General features: G+C 47.6%; 1 protein-coding gene across 2 annotated transcripts in view; it reads right to left on the reverse strand.

The window, feature by feature from the left end:
* Window positions 1-311: 311 nt before the first annotated feature.
* OCRL (OCRL inositol polyphosphate-5-phosphatase) overlaps window positions 312-17,092 on the reverse strand; it is a 42,016-nt gene continuing 25,235 nt past the window's right edge. Inside the window, exons 13-24 of one of the 2 annotated variants that reach the window (XM_058196908.1) lie at window positions 16,030-16,141; window positions 13,807-13,916; window positions 12,778-12,913; window positions 11,011-11,121; window positions 9,977-10,142; window positions 9,381-9,616; window positions 8,321-8,344; window positions 4,798-4,914; window positions 3,524-3,608; window positions 2,357-2,484; window positions 1,293-1,404; window positions 312-1,190 (exon numbers count right to left, since the gene is read on the reverse strand). In XM_058196908.1, coding sequence (XP_058052891.1) covers window positions 1,066-1,190; window positions 1,293-1,404; window positions 2,357-2,484; window positions 3,524-3,608; window positions 4,798-4,914; window positions 8,321-8,344; window positions 9,381-9,616; window positions 9,977-10,142; window positions 11,011-11,121; window positions 12,778-12,913; window positions 13,807-13,916; window positions 16,030-16,141 — 1,462 coding nt within the window. In that variant the 3' untranslated portion in view covers window positions 312-1,065. The remainder of the gene's footprint in view (window positions 1,191-1,292; window positions 1,405-2,356; window positions 2,485-3,523; window positions 3,609-4,797; window positions 4,915-8,320; window positions 8,345-9,380; window positions 9,617-9,976; window positions 10,143-11,010; window positions 11,122-12,777; window positions 12,914-13,806; window positions 13,917-16,029; window positions 16,142-17,092) is intronic. The other variant, XM_058196909.1, reaches the window with a different exon arrangement.

A 17,092-nucleotide genomic window follows, 5' to 3' on the forward strand; every position in this document is an offset into this window, starting at 1 on the left:
TTTCTGAAGGACTTTTTTTTTGGACTTAATTTGGGCTAAGCTGAGAATGAAGTAATTCTCAGCTGTTCTAATAAAATAGTTTTTTTTACGACTGATTTGTGTCTGGTAATAACTACTTGGGCCTGGGTCACAACATAAAAGCACAGTTATGTGCGAAGTGTAAACTGAGCCAATGATTCCATCTTTGCCAAGATTCGCAAGGTTTCCCAAAATCTCCATTCCAGCATTGCTAAGGGTCCCCGACAGATCTTTGGAGAAGAGATCAACCACTCCGCTCCTTGCCACCAAATACCAGGACACCTTTTGCACAATGCAGATTTATTTTGAAACAAATTTCCCAATAAATTATACAGTTAAAAAAAAAAAGACAGAGAGAGAGAGAGAGAGAGAGAGAGAGAGAGAGAGAGAGCAAGAAAGAAGGAGTGAATATGCACAAAGTACAGAAACTTGAAAACGGACAACTGGAAAGACAAAGTTGCAGAACCTTCAAGGGAAGGGGGAAACCAACCACCCGGTTTTGCCCGTGGACCTCGCTCGAAAGCAGGGATCTGCTGCGTCGACCTTCCCCTCTCCTCCCCCTCCCACTTCTGCTTTGGCAGTGTGTGGTGTTTTGTGAAGTACAAGGGGTACTACTACAGTGGGGAGACCAGCTGAGCTGTGAGCAAGGCCCACAGATGGGAAGAGACAACCGAATTGTACAAACGCAGGCTAAGAGATAAACGGGGCTTGCGGTGGGCGCCTTGCTTGTCTTCCCAAACAGAGAAAGGATCCTGGCCCTCTTTGCTACTTAGAGGATAAGACTGGTGGAATGAAAGGCGAGGAAATACAGTACTAGACTGGGAGTGGACGGAACTGTTACCGCGTGCCGGCCAAGATCAGCAAACGGGCTGTCTGCTAAACCACCAGGAAACCTCCTGCTTCAGCAACCGGCACAGATGAAACTTAGGGACAGGAAATTAAAGCATCTTATCCCTGTAATAACTGTCCCGGGGCCCAGAACCCCTGGACCCTCCTCTTTCTCCTCCCTTGGCCACTCGGCTGGCTCACAGCATGCATGCCAGGTCCTTAGTAGTCATCTGCTCCCAGCAGGAAGCCCAGGATGAAACCATTGGCTCGCTGGCGATCTTGCAAAGTCTGCTTGGACACCAGGTTGGGTGGAGGTCGCAGCAGGAGGCTGGCGAAGAGGGTGGCTGGGAGGAAGAAGCAAACATTCGGGTGAGACAAGGGGTTGGAGGTGGATGGTGAGGGGGCTGGAGGAAGAATGGGTACCCGTCCACCCGGTTGGTTCTCACCAAGCATGTTGGCACTGACGTTGTTGCTCTCGGAGTACTTCAGAAGTTCTCGCAGGAAGGCCATCACATAGCGGAAGACGTTCCTGTGTGAGCGTGGCAACTGACAAATAACCTGGAAAAGGAACAGCAATAGCAACATATACGCCGTTCCGTAGCATTTGGCAGCCCTTTCTGAGCGGTTTACGAGTGTCAGCCTATGCCCCCCCTCCCCAACATTCTGGGTCCTCAGTTGACTGTGTCAGTCTATGCCCCTCCTCCCCAACATTCTGGGTCCTCAGTTGACTTGACCACGGAAGGATGGAAGGCTGAGTCAACCTTGAGCCCCGTCAGGATTGAACTCCTGGCAGTAGGCAGAGTCAGCCTGCAATACTACATTCTAACCACGGAAGGAAAGAAGGAAGGAATGGAGGGAGGGAACGAAGGAAGGAAAGAATGAAGGATGGGAAAGGAGGGAGGGAGGGAGGGAGGGAAGGAAGGAAGGAAGGAAGGAAGGAAGGAAGGAAGGAAGGAAGGAAGGAAGAAAGAAAGGAAGAGCAATAGCACAAGACATATATACTTCTTCACAGTGCTTTACAGCCCTCTCTAAGCAGTTTACCGAGTCACCATTTTGCCCCCAACAATCTGGGTCCTCATTTGATGGAAGGCACTGAATCGACCTTGAGCCCGTCAGGATCGAACTCCTGGCACTGGGTAGAGTCAGCTTGCAATACTGCATTCTAACCCATTGCGCCACCACGTCTCTTATAAAGAAAGGAGAATTACGACCACAACACTTATGTTGGAGATGCATTAACGGTACTGACCCTTGATATTGGGTCTCTGCTTACGGCATCCAGGAGGAAGCGGGACTCCCTATGCATATCCCTGGAGGGTCCAAGCTGGTACCCGAGGGGAGAGTGAAAGAGACCAGGGAATGTTTGGCCATGTCCTACTCACCCGGGAAAAGGGTTGATCTCCCTGGAGATATTGATGCCAACCAGGGACCAAAACCTGGTCCCTCCACTGCTGAAAGGGGGAATGGTGACCAGGATGAACTGAGATGAACAACCGTTTGGGGGTCCTACCTGCCGGCAGAGGCGACTATCCTGGGAGCAGTCAAGGCAGCGCTGGTAGAGTTCGTAGCAGATGACGGGCTCGGGAAGGGCCTCCAAGAAGATCAGCAGGGCTTCAGCAACAGAATGATTGCTGCCAGCTGAAGGTCCTCCGTCAAGGAAGTTGATGACCGCCACCATCTACACTTTGTCTCCTCCTATGCAGGTGCAGAGCCCTCCCTCCCTCGCCTTCTTGCTTACTCCTTCTGTTTTAGCAGGTAGATTCAGCCTACAAATTACTGTATTTTTTTGGAATATAAAACACACTCCTCCCCACCTAAAAGAGGCTGAAAATTTGGGCGCGTCTCATATTCCGAATGTAGCTTTTCCCAAAAAAAATTTCAGCCCTAATGAGGGGCTAACGAGTGAAGCGATCTTCCGCGCTTCGCCTGCTTTTCTCATTGCTTCTCTCTCCGATGATCAGCTGTGCTTTAGAAGCTGGTTTTTAGCCTATGAGCGTAGCGAGGGCGTGCACGCTCAAAACCAGCGAACTAATGTGTTGAAGCTGACCAGACTAAGGACGCTAGCCAGAAGAATACCTGGTAGGCAGAATTCCCCCCCCCCATTTTCCTCCCCAAAAACTAAGGTGTGTTTTATACTCCAAAAAATACGGTAACTCACAGGCTTAGGGGAACAAATATTCCTCAACTTACAACCGTCCTCCTAGCAACTTTAAGTTGTGACCTACTTGAAAAAGAGGATCTGAAGTTCCCAAATTGTCCCCCTGATCATCCGTTACACTTTGGGCACTCAGCAACATGGCTGCATTTATGGATGTTTTCACTGGCCTGTGGTCATGTGTCTCCATTGTACCATGGTTTTAATGAAAACCGGCACTTCCTTCCGGTTTTCGGCAAAACCCACACCATGGCAAAAAATGTGCTCGCTTAACGATTGCATCATTTACACATACAAGTGCAGCATGTGCTGAATGATCACCACAAAAAAAAACAACGTCAAATCAGATGGGTTGTGCGACTGACCCATTTTATGACAGCTACGACTTAAAACCATAATGCGCAGGCTCTGATATGGTCATAACTTGAGGACTATCTGGTTAGGGATATTTGAGGCATCAGATAGAGAAAAAGCAGAATCCAGACTAAATCTATCTGTTTGGTCCTCTTCGGGGAAGGATACGGATGGACTCCGGGATGCTGGTGTCCAGGCACTCAATAATATCCTGCAGTTCATCTTGCACGCCGGGGGTCTGGAACAGATCCTCCTGCCAGAGAGAAGCGCCATGTAACACTCGTGCTGGACTAATGAAATATGCTAGAGCCGTGATGTCGAACCTATGGCATGCGTGCCACAGGTGGCATGTGTAGCCCTATCAGTGGGCACGCGAGCTCAGATCCGCCAGCTGATTTTTGGGCCTTCTGCGCCCATTAGAAGTAGGGAAACAGGCTGTTTCCTGCCTACGGAGGGCAGGGGGGAGGGAGGGAGGGCGAAAACGGCTTCTCCTACCCTTCCCCAGAGGCCAGAAACTGCCAGTTTGCCAACTTCCGGTTGGACAGGAAGTGACATTTTTTGCTGTCCCCAGCCTCCAGAGCCTCTCTAGGAGTCTCTGGAGGCTGGGGACAGCAAAAAAGTCACTTCCTGTCCAACTGGAAGTTGGCAAATGGGCAGTTTCTGGCCTCCGGAGGAGTGGGAAAGTCCGGTTTCGCCCTTCCCAGATTCATAGAGAGGCTCTGGAGTCAGGTGAGAGAGAAAAACGGGTCTACAGGCCATCGCGTGCTGGGGGTGGTGGTGTCGTGTGCACATGCGCGTGACACCCCCCCCATCTCCTGGCACGCGATGGCAAAAAGGTTAGTCACCATACAGGCTTGTTTACCTTTGCTTCAACCTGCTGGGTTAATTCTAACCATTGTGATTCGTAAACCAGTGTTAGCTTAGTTGCGATGGGCAAAGCTAGCCATGATCAGACAGAAACGGCAGTTTTTTCACTGCCAAATGAAAACTTCATTTGTTAGCCAAGACTAACAATCATCATCTCCTTTTAACGACCCCATAATCCTTTGCGGGGTGGAGTCTGGGTCACTGAATGAAGCTGAGTGTTTACTGGCCGGATGCCCTTCCTGTCACCAATGCGGAGTTACATTCAGCAGATATATTCTCATCGTGCCCAGAGAGAGAAATATCTGCCTCTACCTAGGATCGAACTCAGAGCCTCCTGATTGTGAGGCGAGCGCTCCACCTCTAGACCACAGCACCACTTGGCCAAGGCTAACGATCATGATGCATAAAACAATGCGTGCTTAGATCAGATGTCTCCAAAATTGGCAATTTTAAGACTTGAGGACTTCCAACTCCCAGAAGCTGTTGTTCAATTCTGGGAGTTGAAGTTCACGAGTCTTAAAAGTTCCCAACTTTGGAGACCACCACCCCCGGCTTAGATAGTCCCTCTAGCATACCTGATGGCAGGCATTCTTGAAGAGATGGTCCACCAGAAGCCAGATCTCCTTGGGTATGTGCAAAGGTCGATCATTAGAGTCTTCATCCTGAGGCATCATCTTGAGAAGAGACTTCTCCTGATTGAAAAGCGAATGGACTGGCTTCAGAACCTCCGGATACTCGGAGGGGCTTATTTTATGTCTCCCCACCGGAACGTCAATCAACGCCATCTTTGCTTTGCAGCATCCCCGAGAGTAAGCGTAAAAGCCACCTCCGCTACTTCAAAAACGTAGATTCCTTAGACTGAGCTGATTGTCACCTCTCGGTGGATCGGCAGACGATCGAGAATGAATCGTTCTTTTTTTTTTTTTAATAGCGACACTGGGATGGCTTCTCCCATCCAAAACTGACCTGCTAAAATGGAAAGCGTGAAATAACCCACAGTGGATCGTAGGAGGAAAAGTTCATTTGTTCATTTCTGAACAAAGATGGTTTGGCGGCTGCCCTAGCACTTTCAACAATGAACAGAGAAGGGTTCCTTTCATTTTGTAGGTAAAGGTTCCTCTCGTACATATGTCCTAGTCGTTCCTGACTCTAGGGGGCGGTGCTCATCTCTGTTTCAAAGCCGAAGAGCCAGCGCTGTCCGAAGAAGTCTCCGTGGTCATGTGGCCGATATGACTCAATGCCAAAGGCGCACGGAACGCTGTTCCCTTCCCACCAAAGGTGGTCCCTATTTTTCTACTTGCATTTTTTTTTTACGTGCTTTCGAACTACTAGGTTGGCAGAAGCTGGGACAAGTAAAGGAAGCTCACCCTGTTATGCGGCACTAGGGATTTGAACCGCTGAACTGCCGACCTTTTGATCGACAAGCTCAGCGTTTTAGCCACTGAGCCACCGCATCCCTCATTTTTTTTTTCATTTTTTAAAATTCATCTAAATGGTTTTGGACTTCAGAAAAGTTTCCTCTTGGTTGTTTTACAAATGGAGACTGCTGTGACAAGAAGAAATAGAGCAAGAAGGACATTAATTTATCTATTCTGGCTTCTGCCGATATTTGCCTTCCAATCCCCGATGGAAATTTCTCATTAGAGCAAGGGTCCCCAAACTTGGCGACTTTAAGACTTGTGGACTTCAGCTCTCAGAATTCCCCAGCCAGCATGGAAGCCTTAAAGTCGCCAAATTTGGGGACGCTTGCATTAAAGCAAGGATGGGCAATGCAGGAACACTACTTTGTTTTTGTTGGTCATCATTGATAATGCCCAACGATTGATTATGGCCATCAATACTCAACTGATTATGGTTATCAATGTCATGGATTATACCCCTTCCAGGTGGGGCGTAATCAAAATAATTGCCCTGCCCTCTGCTAAAACCACCAAATTGGAAGGAGCATTTGGGGCCATTAAGTCGAGATGTCTCCTCAACCAAGTCCTCCTCTGCAGATGGCCATCAACCTTCTAACTAACCCATTGGGACTTCGCAGCAAGCAACACTTTTATTCTGTAGGACATTTGATTCGAGAAATAGTTAGGGTTAAACGTGGCCGGTTGTTGCAATCTTTCCTCTTCCCTTTCTAGCCACTAATCATCGTCACTACATTCTTTCAATTTGGTTCCAATTTATCTGGATTCTTATAAAAAGTCAGGAGTGGACTTAGAAATCAAGGTGAGATCAAACCACAGTAGAATTGCTACTTCCTGTGGTCTGGAAGCTCTTAATTCTGATATACGGTAGCGGCCAAAATTGGGAAAAGTGTATTTTTGATGGCTAATAACACCATTTATTTTTTTTTTAAGTTTCAAGATAATCCTATTCCACTCCTGGAATGGCCTGGGAATAGCCCAGACCTTTACCCTATTGAAAATCGATGGGAGCCGACTAAAGAAACTTGTTAGTCGGAAGCGACCCAGCAATAAAACCCAGTTAATAGAAGCCATCCTTCAATCTTGGTTTCACGTAATAACAGCTGCAGAACTAAAAGACTTGGTTCACTCCATGGGAAGATGTTGTAAGGCCGTAATTCATGCTAAAAGTTACCCAGCTAAGTATTAACTGACATGGTGATCATTTTTGTATATCTCGTTTTTTCTATGGTGATACCTTCTGTATATTTCATTTTTTCTATGTGTTTCACTTTTCTTTTTTATACTGTAACTGCTATTCTAACAGCAGATCCTTCATAAAGGTTATTGCATTACATTCTTGATTAAATTATCTTTCCATTGATATATAATTTTATCTTACTACTGCAAAAAAAAAGTGGTGTTATTAGCTAGTTTTAGAAAAATACACTTTTCCCAAAAGGTTTCCACAATTTTGGCCACTACTGTTGTTTAAAACTGACTTTTATATATATATAAAAACAACTACCACCATATCACACCACTAACATATATCCCTTTTGGCATTTGTGTTAATAGATCCCTTGTGCATCTATTACACATAGTCCTCGACTTACACAACAGTTCTTTTAACAACCGTTCAAAGTTATAATACCACTGGGGGGAAAAAACAATGACTTATGACCATTTCTCACATTTTCGACCACCGCAGCATCCCCATGGTCCGCTGATCAAAATTCAGACCCTTGGCAAATTGACTCATACTTACGACGGTTGCAGTGCCCCGGGGTTGTGTGATCCCCTTTTGTGACCATCTGACAAGCAGAGTCAACGGGGAAGCCAGATTGACCGAAAAAGCCGTGTTTACTACTGTAACGACTGCGGCGATTCGCTTAACAAAACTGTGGGAAAGGTCGTAGATTGGGACAAAACGCCTCGCTTAGCGATGGAAATCTTGGGCTCAACTGGGGTTGTATGTCGAGAACTACAGGTACAGTTCCAATCTTCTGCGCAGATGCCACCACCAAGCTGTGCATTCCCCATGCCATAATTCAGCCTTGAATTGCTTCACCTTCAGTGAAATATTCTTGTTGTGCCTTGCCCACCCTCCTCTCCTCAGCCGGGCCCCTCCCATCTCCTGCTATCTGAGCCAGAGACTGATAGTGAAGAAGAATGGCCTGGCATGCCTCCAGCCCCCAGCCCTGGCACCATGCCCGGACAGACTGAGCAAACAAACCTCCCTACAGCGTGTGAGCACGAAGCCAGCCACGAGCTAGAATTGCCGGCAGCTGAGGACGAAAAGACACAGTGGACAGATCCCGGCTTCCGGAGAATGGAGAGGTGACGTCAGCAAAAGGAAGGGAGGGGCAGGCCTGGATAAGTGCTGAGTCATGGAGCCACACCCCATGGCCTATATAAAGGATCTGCTTTTTGGCATTCCTTGAGTCAAGCAAAGACTCATCTGGGTTGCTGAAGTCACACCTTGGATTCCTGCCTGCCCTGAGAACTCTGACAGGAATTTGGCAAAGCTGCAGAGGCTTCGTGGCCACACTTGATACAGACTTCCCAGACCCGGCCGTCAGAGGAGTGGGACACGACAATTCTGCATTTCTCTCCAGTCAGTGCCCCCCCCCGTGCTGTGTCTCGGCCCTGTTTCCCCTCACCTACCGAGAGAACTGTGAAGGCTTTCCAGCCCCATTACCTTTTCAAGGCAGCTGTCCTCTCCCTGAGAGCACAATTGAGGAGGCAAGAGGCGAAAAAGGAAAAAAGAAGACAAAAAAAAAAGAAAAGAAAAGAAAAAAGACACAAAATGTGTTAACTGGCACGAGTCCAAAGCAGAGAAAGAAACCCACCATCTACAGGGAAGTCAGAAGCCAGATGGTGGGAAAACGCATGCGATAAAAAGCGAGCGAGCGCGGGGAAAGGGAAGCTCGGGTTAAAGGGCAGATGGAAACAGGAGACCTTTGTTGTGGTCCGCCAGCAGCCTGCGGAGCTGGCAACAGAGTCAGACAGTGATGAGGCTGAGGTGGGGCCAGGGCCATCGGGGAGTGAGGTGCGGACTCCAGAGCATCCAGAACTGACAGTAGTGAGGCAGAGGAACAGGAGGAGCCTGTTCCTAGTGCACGCATGAGAAGAGCTGCCAGAAGGCAAGAGCAGCTCAAGCAAAAAGGACGACTCAGGAGTAGGGCCAAGAGATGATTGGCCCCTCCCATAAGGCTTAAAAGACCAGCAACGGCATTTGGGCTTTGCCGGAAAACAATGTTGGTAGCTTTGTCTTCTGCTTTGTCTACGTCTTGCATTTATTTTTGTGACTTCTGAACGTTTACCAAGAAAGGCCTTTGGCAGTTTGCCTAATTGGACCAAGGTTTGTGATAGGACTGAGGAATTTGTGTTGGGAGGAATTTGTTTTAATTTGAGTTGAACGACACTGGGAATGAAGTAATTCTCAGCTGTTCGAATAAAGTTTTTTTTTTTTCCACGGACTGAGCTTCCTATTACCTACTTGGGCCTGGGACACAATGCCTGTTGATTCAATGAGGGGGAACCTGGAAGGGCAGGATTTGGACAGCACAACAGGAAAGCAAAGGCAAAGCTGCAAGGTGTGCTGGTTGGGAGGGCTGAAGTCCCCTCTGCGCTGGCTGGGATGAAAGGACGGAGGAAGTTCAAGCAGGCGGGTGAGGAAACGGAGATGCTCCGTTGAGTTCAGCTGCCATCCGACATCCCAGGAGGCTCCCCCCCCCCCAGCACACTCAGCTGCTTACCAGGTCAATGAGCTTGGTGACGGGGACTTCGCGGATGGGCTGCCTCATCCGGCACAGGGCTTCCAAGGAGGTCCCGAAGCAGCTGACCAGGTAGTTACCGCTGATGGTGAGGAAGTAATCCTTGCCCCGGTCGAGGTGAAGGACCAGGATCTCCTCGATCTTGTCCTCCCCCGAATTGAGAAGGGTCACCGCGTCCTTGCTGACGTAGACGTCCAAGGAGATGTCCACCGTCTCATCTGGGATGAGGAGAAGACCAGGGGTGAAATCCAGCAGGTTCTGGAGAACCGGTAGCGGAAATTTTGAGTAGTTTGGAGAACCGGCAAATACCACCTCTGTCTGGCCCCAGGAATGAGGTGGGAATGGAGATTTTGCAATATCGTCCTCCTGCCACACCCACCAAGCCACACCATGCCACGCCCACAGAACCGGTAGTAAAAAAAAAAATTAGATTTCACCACCGGATAAGACCCGTGAAAGCTTCGAGACAGAATCTTGATGGTGGGACTCGGTTCCACCATGAAGAGGCATTGGGGGTGGTGGGGGTGGAGGGGGAGTGGACAAAAAAACAGAATTCCAACATGTTTTTCAAGACTCACTTGGCTCTAAATAACCTTCGTAGGGTTCGGCACGGAGCCACGGTTTGCAGTACTGCGTATCGTTGAGCTTGGGGATAAAGGAGAAGTGGCAGGGGACTTGGCCGTTGTTCGTGATCTGGAATTTCTCCTTCTGCAGTTGCCGAAACTTTACATTCTCAAAAGAGAACTGTGGGTACAAAGCAGAAAGAAAAACAAAACAATAAAAAAACAACCTGAGTATTTTTCAGCAGAAAAGGGAAACCCGCTCCGAACACCAGAATTGGCTTCTATTTTAAGTTTACACAAGAAGGATATACCGTGTTTTTTTGGAATCTAAGACACACTTATTTTTCTTCCCTAAGAGGATGAAAATTTGGGTGTGCCTTATACACTGTATGTAGCCCCGCCCCCCTGCCGTCCCCCTCATCCTTTGGCCTCTGCCTCCCAGCAATTTGCCTCCTTGCAGCAAACAGTAATCAGCCCGTTTCAGTTTCAGCACTGCCTGATTAGCACAAGCAGCTGATAAGTTGGTTGGTTCGGCCTCCCGACCCTCAGCTGTTTCAGGCTGCAGGGATTGTCATTGCCTATTGCCGCCTGGGCCTCTGCTGTTTGCTACAAGGAGGCAAATTGCTGGGAGGCAGATTGTTTTTTTCTTGTGCTAATCAGGCTGTGCTGAAAATGAAAATGAAACTAAAGCAGGCTGTTTGCTGTAAGGAGGCAAATTACTGGGAGGCAGACGCAGATTCCCGCCCCCCGTTTTCCTCCCCCCAAAAGGTAGGTACTTCTTAATAGTCAGGAGCGTCTTATACTCTGAAAAATACGGTATTTGGTTCACACAAGCACTTCAGGAATTTGCCTTCCTCTGAAGAATTTGGGTCTTTTCTAGGGCAGATGTTTCCTGCAGATGTGTTGGACTCAATTCCCAAGGTCACGCACGTTAAGAGATTTATGTGAGTTTAAGTCCAATACATCTGGAAGATACCCAAGATGGGGGCTTCCCGTGGCTGAAGAACTTCCCTCTTGAGGAAGGAAAGAGTATTTTTTCTCGCCCTTACCTCCCTCCTGCTCAGCTCCACTGATGGAAGGAAGTCATTCTCCATCCTGTCCATCATCCGAACAATGTCCTCAAATACTTTCCGGTACCGTCGGTCATCTACAACTTTCACCTTTGGGAAAAAAACCAAGATCGCGTTATTTGAAGAAAAGGCTTCAAAATGAGCTGAAACATACCTTACTTAACCGAGCTCTGGCCAACCTCTTAGAGTTTCTGGAATGGATCCAGCAGTTCTCCAACCTGGCCTTGTTGGAGAAAAGGAGCAAGGTTGTTTCCAAGCTCGGTGATGCAGTGGTTAAGAGTGCAGCACTGCAGGCTACTTCTGCTGGCTGCCTGCAACTTGGCAATTCAAATCTCACCAGGCTCAAAGTTGACTCAGCCTTCCATCCTTCCAAGGTGGGTAAAATGAGGACCCAGATTGTTGGGAATATGCTGAATATAAGTCTAAGTGCTATTGCTATCTGTGTCTATCTCTGTCTGTCTGTCTGTCTCTCTCTCTCTCTCTCTCTATCATCTATCTGAATGCATTATTGCAGACTTAACTCTGACCAATGCCAAGAGTTCGATCCTGACCTGCTCAAGGTTGACTCAGCCTTCAATCCTTCCGAGTTGGGTAAAATGAGGATCCAAATTGTTGGGGGAAATATGCTGAACTCTGTAAACCGCTTAGAGAGGGCTGTAAAGCACTGTGAAGCGGTATATAAGTGCTATTGCTATTGCCCTCCCTCCCTCCTGATTAGAATGCAGTATTGCAGGCTAATTCTGCCCACTGCCAGCAGTTTGATCCTGACTGGCTCAAAGTTGACTCAGCCTTCAATTCCTCCGAGATCAGTAAAATGAGGACCCAGATTGTTGGGGGCCATAGGCTGACTCTGTAAATCCCTTAGTCAGGGCTGTAAAGCACTGTGTATAAGTCTATGTGCTATTGGTATTGCTATGCCCTATGTTCTCACCCGGCTCCCAAACACGACAAGCCCTCTGTAATTAACCCCTTTATTAAGAGAACCAGCAGCCTTGGCCCAGAGTCTCTCTCTCTCTCTCTCTCACACACACACGGCAGGCTAACGAAATCTTTAAGTGCCTGTGGAAAGCGATGCTCACTCTCTTTCCCCCTGAAATGACTCCCAACGCACCAGGAGTCTCTCTCTCTCCCCACACTTGCAAAAGAAGTCCTGGAAAGTGCGCTTGCTTTCTTCCAGCAGCAGAGACACACTCTCAGAAGGTGCTGCATATTCCAAGAAGAATTCTGATAATTTTCAGACAGGATTTGGAAGTGCGGGGTTATCAGTTAGCAGACCGGCAGGGAGATGAATAGTTGTCTGCCACACCTATTCGTCTCCGCCCCCTGCCTTTTATCCCCAGAGCTAGGGTGGGGCTTAGCTAGCAGCGGGTGGCTCTTCCATCCCAAGGACCGGCCCATAGATTTCCACTGCTCTCCTCTCCTCTCTGCCTTCTGTGCATCCGTGCGTCAGGCACTGGACCCAGCTGTTCCTCCTCTTCCTTATCAGCCACCTCCAGACAGGGGAGCTGTTGACTCTCCATCTGAGGGCTGAAGGATGGCCCAGGCTCTGCCTCTGCCTCTATCTCTCTCTGACAGCTCCATTCCTGCTCTCAGGTTGCCTTGATGCTGACCCTGACTCCCACACCGCCTCCTCATCTGATTCGGATGCTGGAGGGGCCGGGCGGCCGACAGGCCACAACACCCCATATGACAACCAGCTTCACGCAGGGACTACATGTCAGAAACTGAGCGACTGAATGGAATTACCCCTATGAGGAAGAGGGAGCTGACGGGCTTGTGGTCGCTTGTTTTAAGTTCCATGTGGCTGCGGTATTGGAGCTGGTTGATGTTGCCTCCTCTCCAAAGAATCCGGTCACACCAAGCTGGCACACGGCATTTTCCACTGGAAGGAGATAGGATCAAAAATCAGGGATATTCTGGAAGCCACATTACCTTCCATGATCTCTGCACCAAACAAATTTCAATTCCTGAGATCCATCCTTCTTTGGGATCTACCCAGTGATGAAATCTGAACCGGTTTACTACTGGTTCGCTGGCTGCGAATGTGCGTTGCGCGTGCGCATGAACAGTGCGCACTACGCACCAAATGCAAGGTGTGCACGCACACGCAGTGCACACCAAAAGGAGGCATAGGCTAAGTAGAACAGCACACCGGGGGGGGGGGGAATCAGCTGTGGCGTGCAATCTTTTTTTTTACTTTTAAAAGCATTTTTTTTACAACCTATTCGGCCGAATAGGTTGTAAAAAAATGCTTTTAAAAGTAAAAAAAAAAAAGAGAGGCTCTGGCTATGATCTTCAGAGCCTTTTTTGTAACCTTTTAAAAGCATTTTTAAAAGAAGTGGCAAGCGGGTGACTGGGCATCGGGTGGGCATGGGCGGGGGTGGTGGGGCGGCAGGGATTTTTGCTACCGGTTCTCTGAACCACCTGCCGCCATCGCTACCGGATCAGCCAATCCGGTCCGAACCGGAAGCATTTCACCCCTGGATCTATCCTCTAATTTAACAACAACAACAAAAACTGTTTTACAAGACCATTAAGTCCCAGGCAGGTTAGGTGGGTGGAAACTAACTATCGGGGTGAGATTCTTACCTGGACTGAACTATTGGGGCGAGATTCTTACCTGGACTAAACTATTGGGGCGAGATTCTTACCTGGACTAAACTATTGGGGCGAGATTCTTACCTGGACTAAACTATTGGGGCGAGATTCTTACCTGGACTGAACTATTGGGGTGAGATTCTTACCTGGACTGAACTATTGGGACGAGATTCTTACCTGGAATCCCACCGATCTGTTTTAGAGTCATATTTGTACGTGGGGATGAACTTGATTTCACCTTCTGTGAAATCGGCAAAAGCTGCTTTTTGGGTACGCTGAATATTCAGCTGCAGGCAAAAGGCAACAGTCAGTCAGCTGACCTCACTCAGACCCTCTTGTATTGACAGGGAGGGCCGTGAAAAACTTAAGACTGCCTGTCACATGACTTTGGGGAGGGGGGTGGCTCAACCATCCTTATTCAAAAGGCATCGTGGCGGGACTATGACAATTTGCCACGGCCAACTCGCCATGGCCATCTCGTCACAGGACAATTCCTTGCGGGACAAGAGTTACACTGACATCGAAGAAATGGTGGAATAGAATCATTAAAGGAAAGATGCAAACGGAGGGACAGAATGAAATGTGAGTGGCAAAAATTGGAATACCGTATTTTTCGGAGTATAAGAAGCACTTTGCCCCCCTTAAAGAGGCTGAAAATTTAGGTGCATCTTATACTCCTAATGTAGCCCCGCCCAACCCCCACCCTTTGGCCTCCATGCGACCTCTTCCTGCCTGCAGAGATTGCCACTGACAATGGCTTGTGTTTTTGGGCTCCGCGCGTTGTGTTTTCAGCTCCGTTTGAGAGCCTTCCAAGGCTGCGCGGATTGCCAAAGCACATCGCTGCCGATCGCCGCCTGAAAACACGACATGTTTGGCTTTTTACCACTTCCGAGGTTCACTGGAGCTCAATCCGAAGATCAGCTGTGCTTTAGAAGCTTTTTTTCAGCCCTAATGAGGCGCTAGCGATCTTCCGCTCTTCGCCTGCTTTTCTCATTGCTGTTCCCTCCGACAATCAGCTGTGCCTTAGAAGCTGTTTTAAGTCCCAACCGTGCTAAAACCAGCAAACTAATGTGCTGAAGCTGACCAGGCTAAGGACGCTAGCCAGAGGAATACCTGGCAGGCAGAATTCCCCCTCCCCCATTTTCCTCCCCAAAAACTAAGGTGTGTCTTATACTCTGAAAAATACAGTACATTTTTACTGATTTTAAATAATTAAGTAGAATTGTCCCATAGGAAGTTGGCCGTGGTGAGTTGTCGCATTCCTCATTCTGTTCCCTCTTTTTCTCTCCCACTTCTTTGATGTCAGGAACATTAAGAGCAAACAGTTGATTTCTAGGCATGTAAGAAACAGCTGCTGGCAGCCAAACAAGGAAAGGAAGCTTAAACTTCCAAAATGTACATTCAATGAATGCCTTTGTACTACCGCCGACAAACATTAAGATAACAAAATGAGTTCCAGACAGCACAATCATCACAATGTTCACGAATCATATTATTAAAATCACGGGATGAAGAAGGTCTAAAGGCCTGTCTCATAAGGGAGGACCCATATCCAAGAAGAGGGGATACCGTATTTTTTGGAGTATAAGAAGTACGTTAGTTTTTGAGGAGGAAAATAAGAAAAAAAAATCTGCCTACCAGCATCCATCGGTATTCATCTGGCTAGCATCCTGTCAGTGTGTGAGAATTTGAGGGCTGTTTGGAAACTGAAACAGCAGTTGCTGTGTGAGCAACCAGGAAGGAGACAGCAAGGAGCCTGGGCGTGGCTTAGCTCAACTGTTCTGTACTGATCTCTGAAACTAAAACTGAAACTCCTCTCCTCTGCTTGTATTTACTACCACGTTGGAAAACCTGCTTTTGGTATTGTATATTTACTTCATGTGTTTATATGTGTGTGTGTGTGTGTGTGTGTGTATCTATATACATGTATGTACGTACATACGTATGTTATTGAATCCTGCTGAATCAGTTACTTGTATTATGTATATATAAAGAGAAGTTATTGAATCCTGCTGAATCAGTTACTTGTGTGTGCTCTCTGGATGTGATCGCTGCTGCAAACTCTTGACACGTCCTTGCAGCAAATAGTGAACAGCCAAGTCTGGTTCAGCACATTATTGCAGCCTGATTTAGCACAAGCAGCTGATCGGCGGATGGATCGGCCTCTCAGATCAGCTGTTCCAGGCTGCAAGGATTGCCACAGACCATCGCCTCCTCTGTGCCTTGCATTTTTGACTACACTTGGTGTATAAGATACACCCAAATTTTAACTCTCTTTTTTGGGGTGGGGGGGTGGGGAAGTACATCTTATACTCTGAAAAATACGGTGGATATTCCAACTTCTTCTTTTTTAAAAAAAAAAACACCTGCAGGGAATCTCTCCCTCCTTTTCCTTCTTACCTGGTCAAAGGTGAGCAGTTTCTGAAGCTCGTTTTTAGCGATTAGACTTTTTACATCATTGGAGTCGGGGAGGCAAAGCCTGTAATTCAGATCTCCCAGCCAGATGACAACACTGAAGGATACGAGAAAGAACAGAGAAAACTATTACAGGCACTCCTCCACTTACAAACAGTTCTCTTAGTGACCATTCAAAGTTACAACGGGTGCTGAAAAAAAAGAGATGACCGTTTTTTCACACTTACGACCACCCCATGATCACAAGATCAACATTCAGATGCTTGGCAACTCATATTTATGACCGTCGCAGTGTCCCGGGGACATGTGATTCCCTTTTTGCGACCTTCTAACCAGCAAGGTCAATGGGGAAGCCGGATTCATTTAACAACCATGTGACTAACTTAAGAACTCCAGTGACTCACTTAACAACCGTGGCAAGAAAACTTGTAAGCTGTGGCAAACTTGCTTAACTAATGTTTCACGGAGCCACATAAATTTTGGGCTCAAATGTGGTCGTAATTCAAGGACTAGCTGCCTCACTGGCAAGCACGGAGGAGAAACAGCTAAGCCTTTTTAATGGAAAGTAGAGGAGGGTTACAAGCAGATAATAGGGTGGTGACATTACACTGAGCCTGATCTCTTTTCAAACATCATTCCGAGAATCTTTAAAACGCTTTGTGGTTTTGGACCAGAAGGTCTGCAAAAACCACCGGCCCAAACTCACTGATACATATCTGCAATGATGCTCCGTCCCTGGATACCTTCTGCTACCTGAGTCAGAAAATGAGCAAAACGCAAAACGTCTTTTTATGGCACCGGCCCGTATTTTGCATTTGGAAATAGCCTTTCTGGCAGCGTTCCTCTGGTGCACATCGTAATAATTTCTCCGCTAAGAAAAGATCTTTTTTTTTTTTTTTTGAAGGTCCCCAGAAACTCTCCTCTCCAATTCTACCGGACTGTCTATAAATCTGGTGCCCTTACTCTATGGTTCAGATGTCTTAATTCCTTTCAGAATTGTAGTTCTGATCTGTCCCAGTCTGAGAGTGGTCTGTGGTAAAAGTTAAAT

The sequence above is a fragment of the Ahaetulla prasina genome, chromosome 11 (genome assembly GCF_028640845.1).
Source record: "Ahaetulla prasina isolate Xishuangbanna chromosome 11, ASM2864084v1, whole genome shotgun sequence".
NCBI classification, from domain to species: domain Eukaryota; kingdom Metazoa; phylum Chordata; class Lepidosauria; order Squamata; family Colubridae; genus Ahaetulla; species Ahaetulla prasina.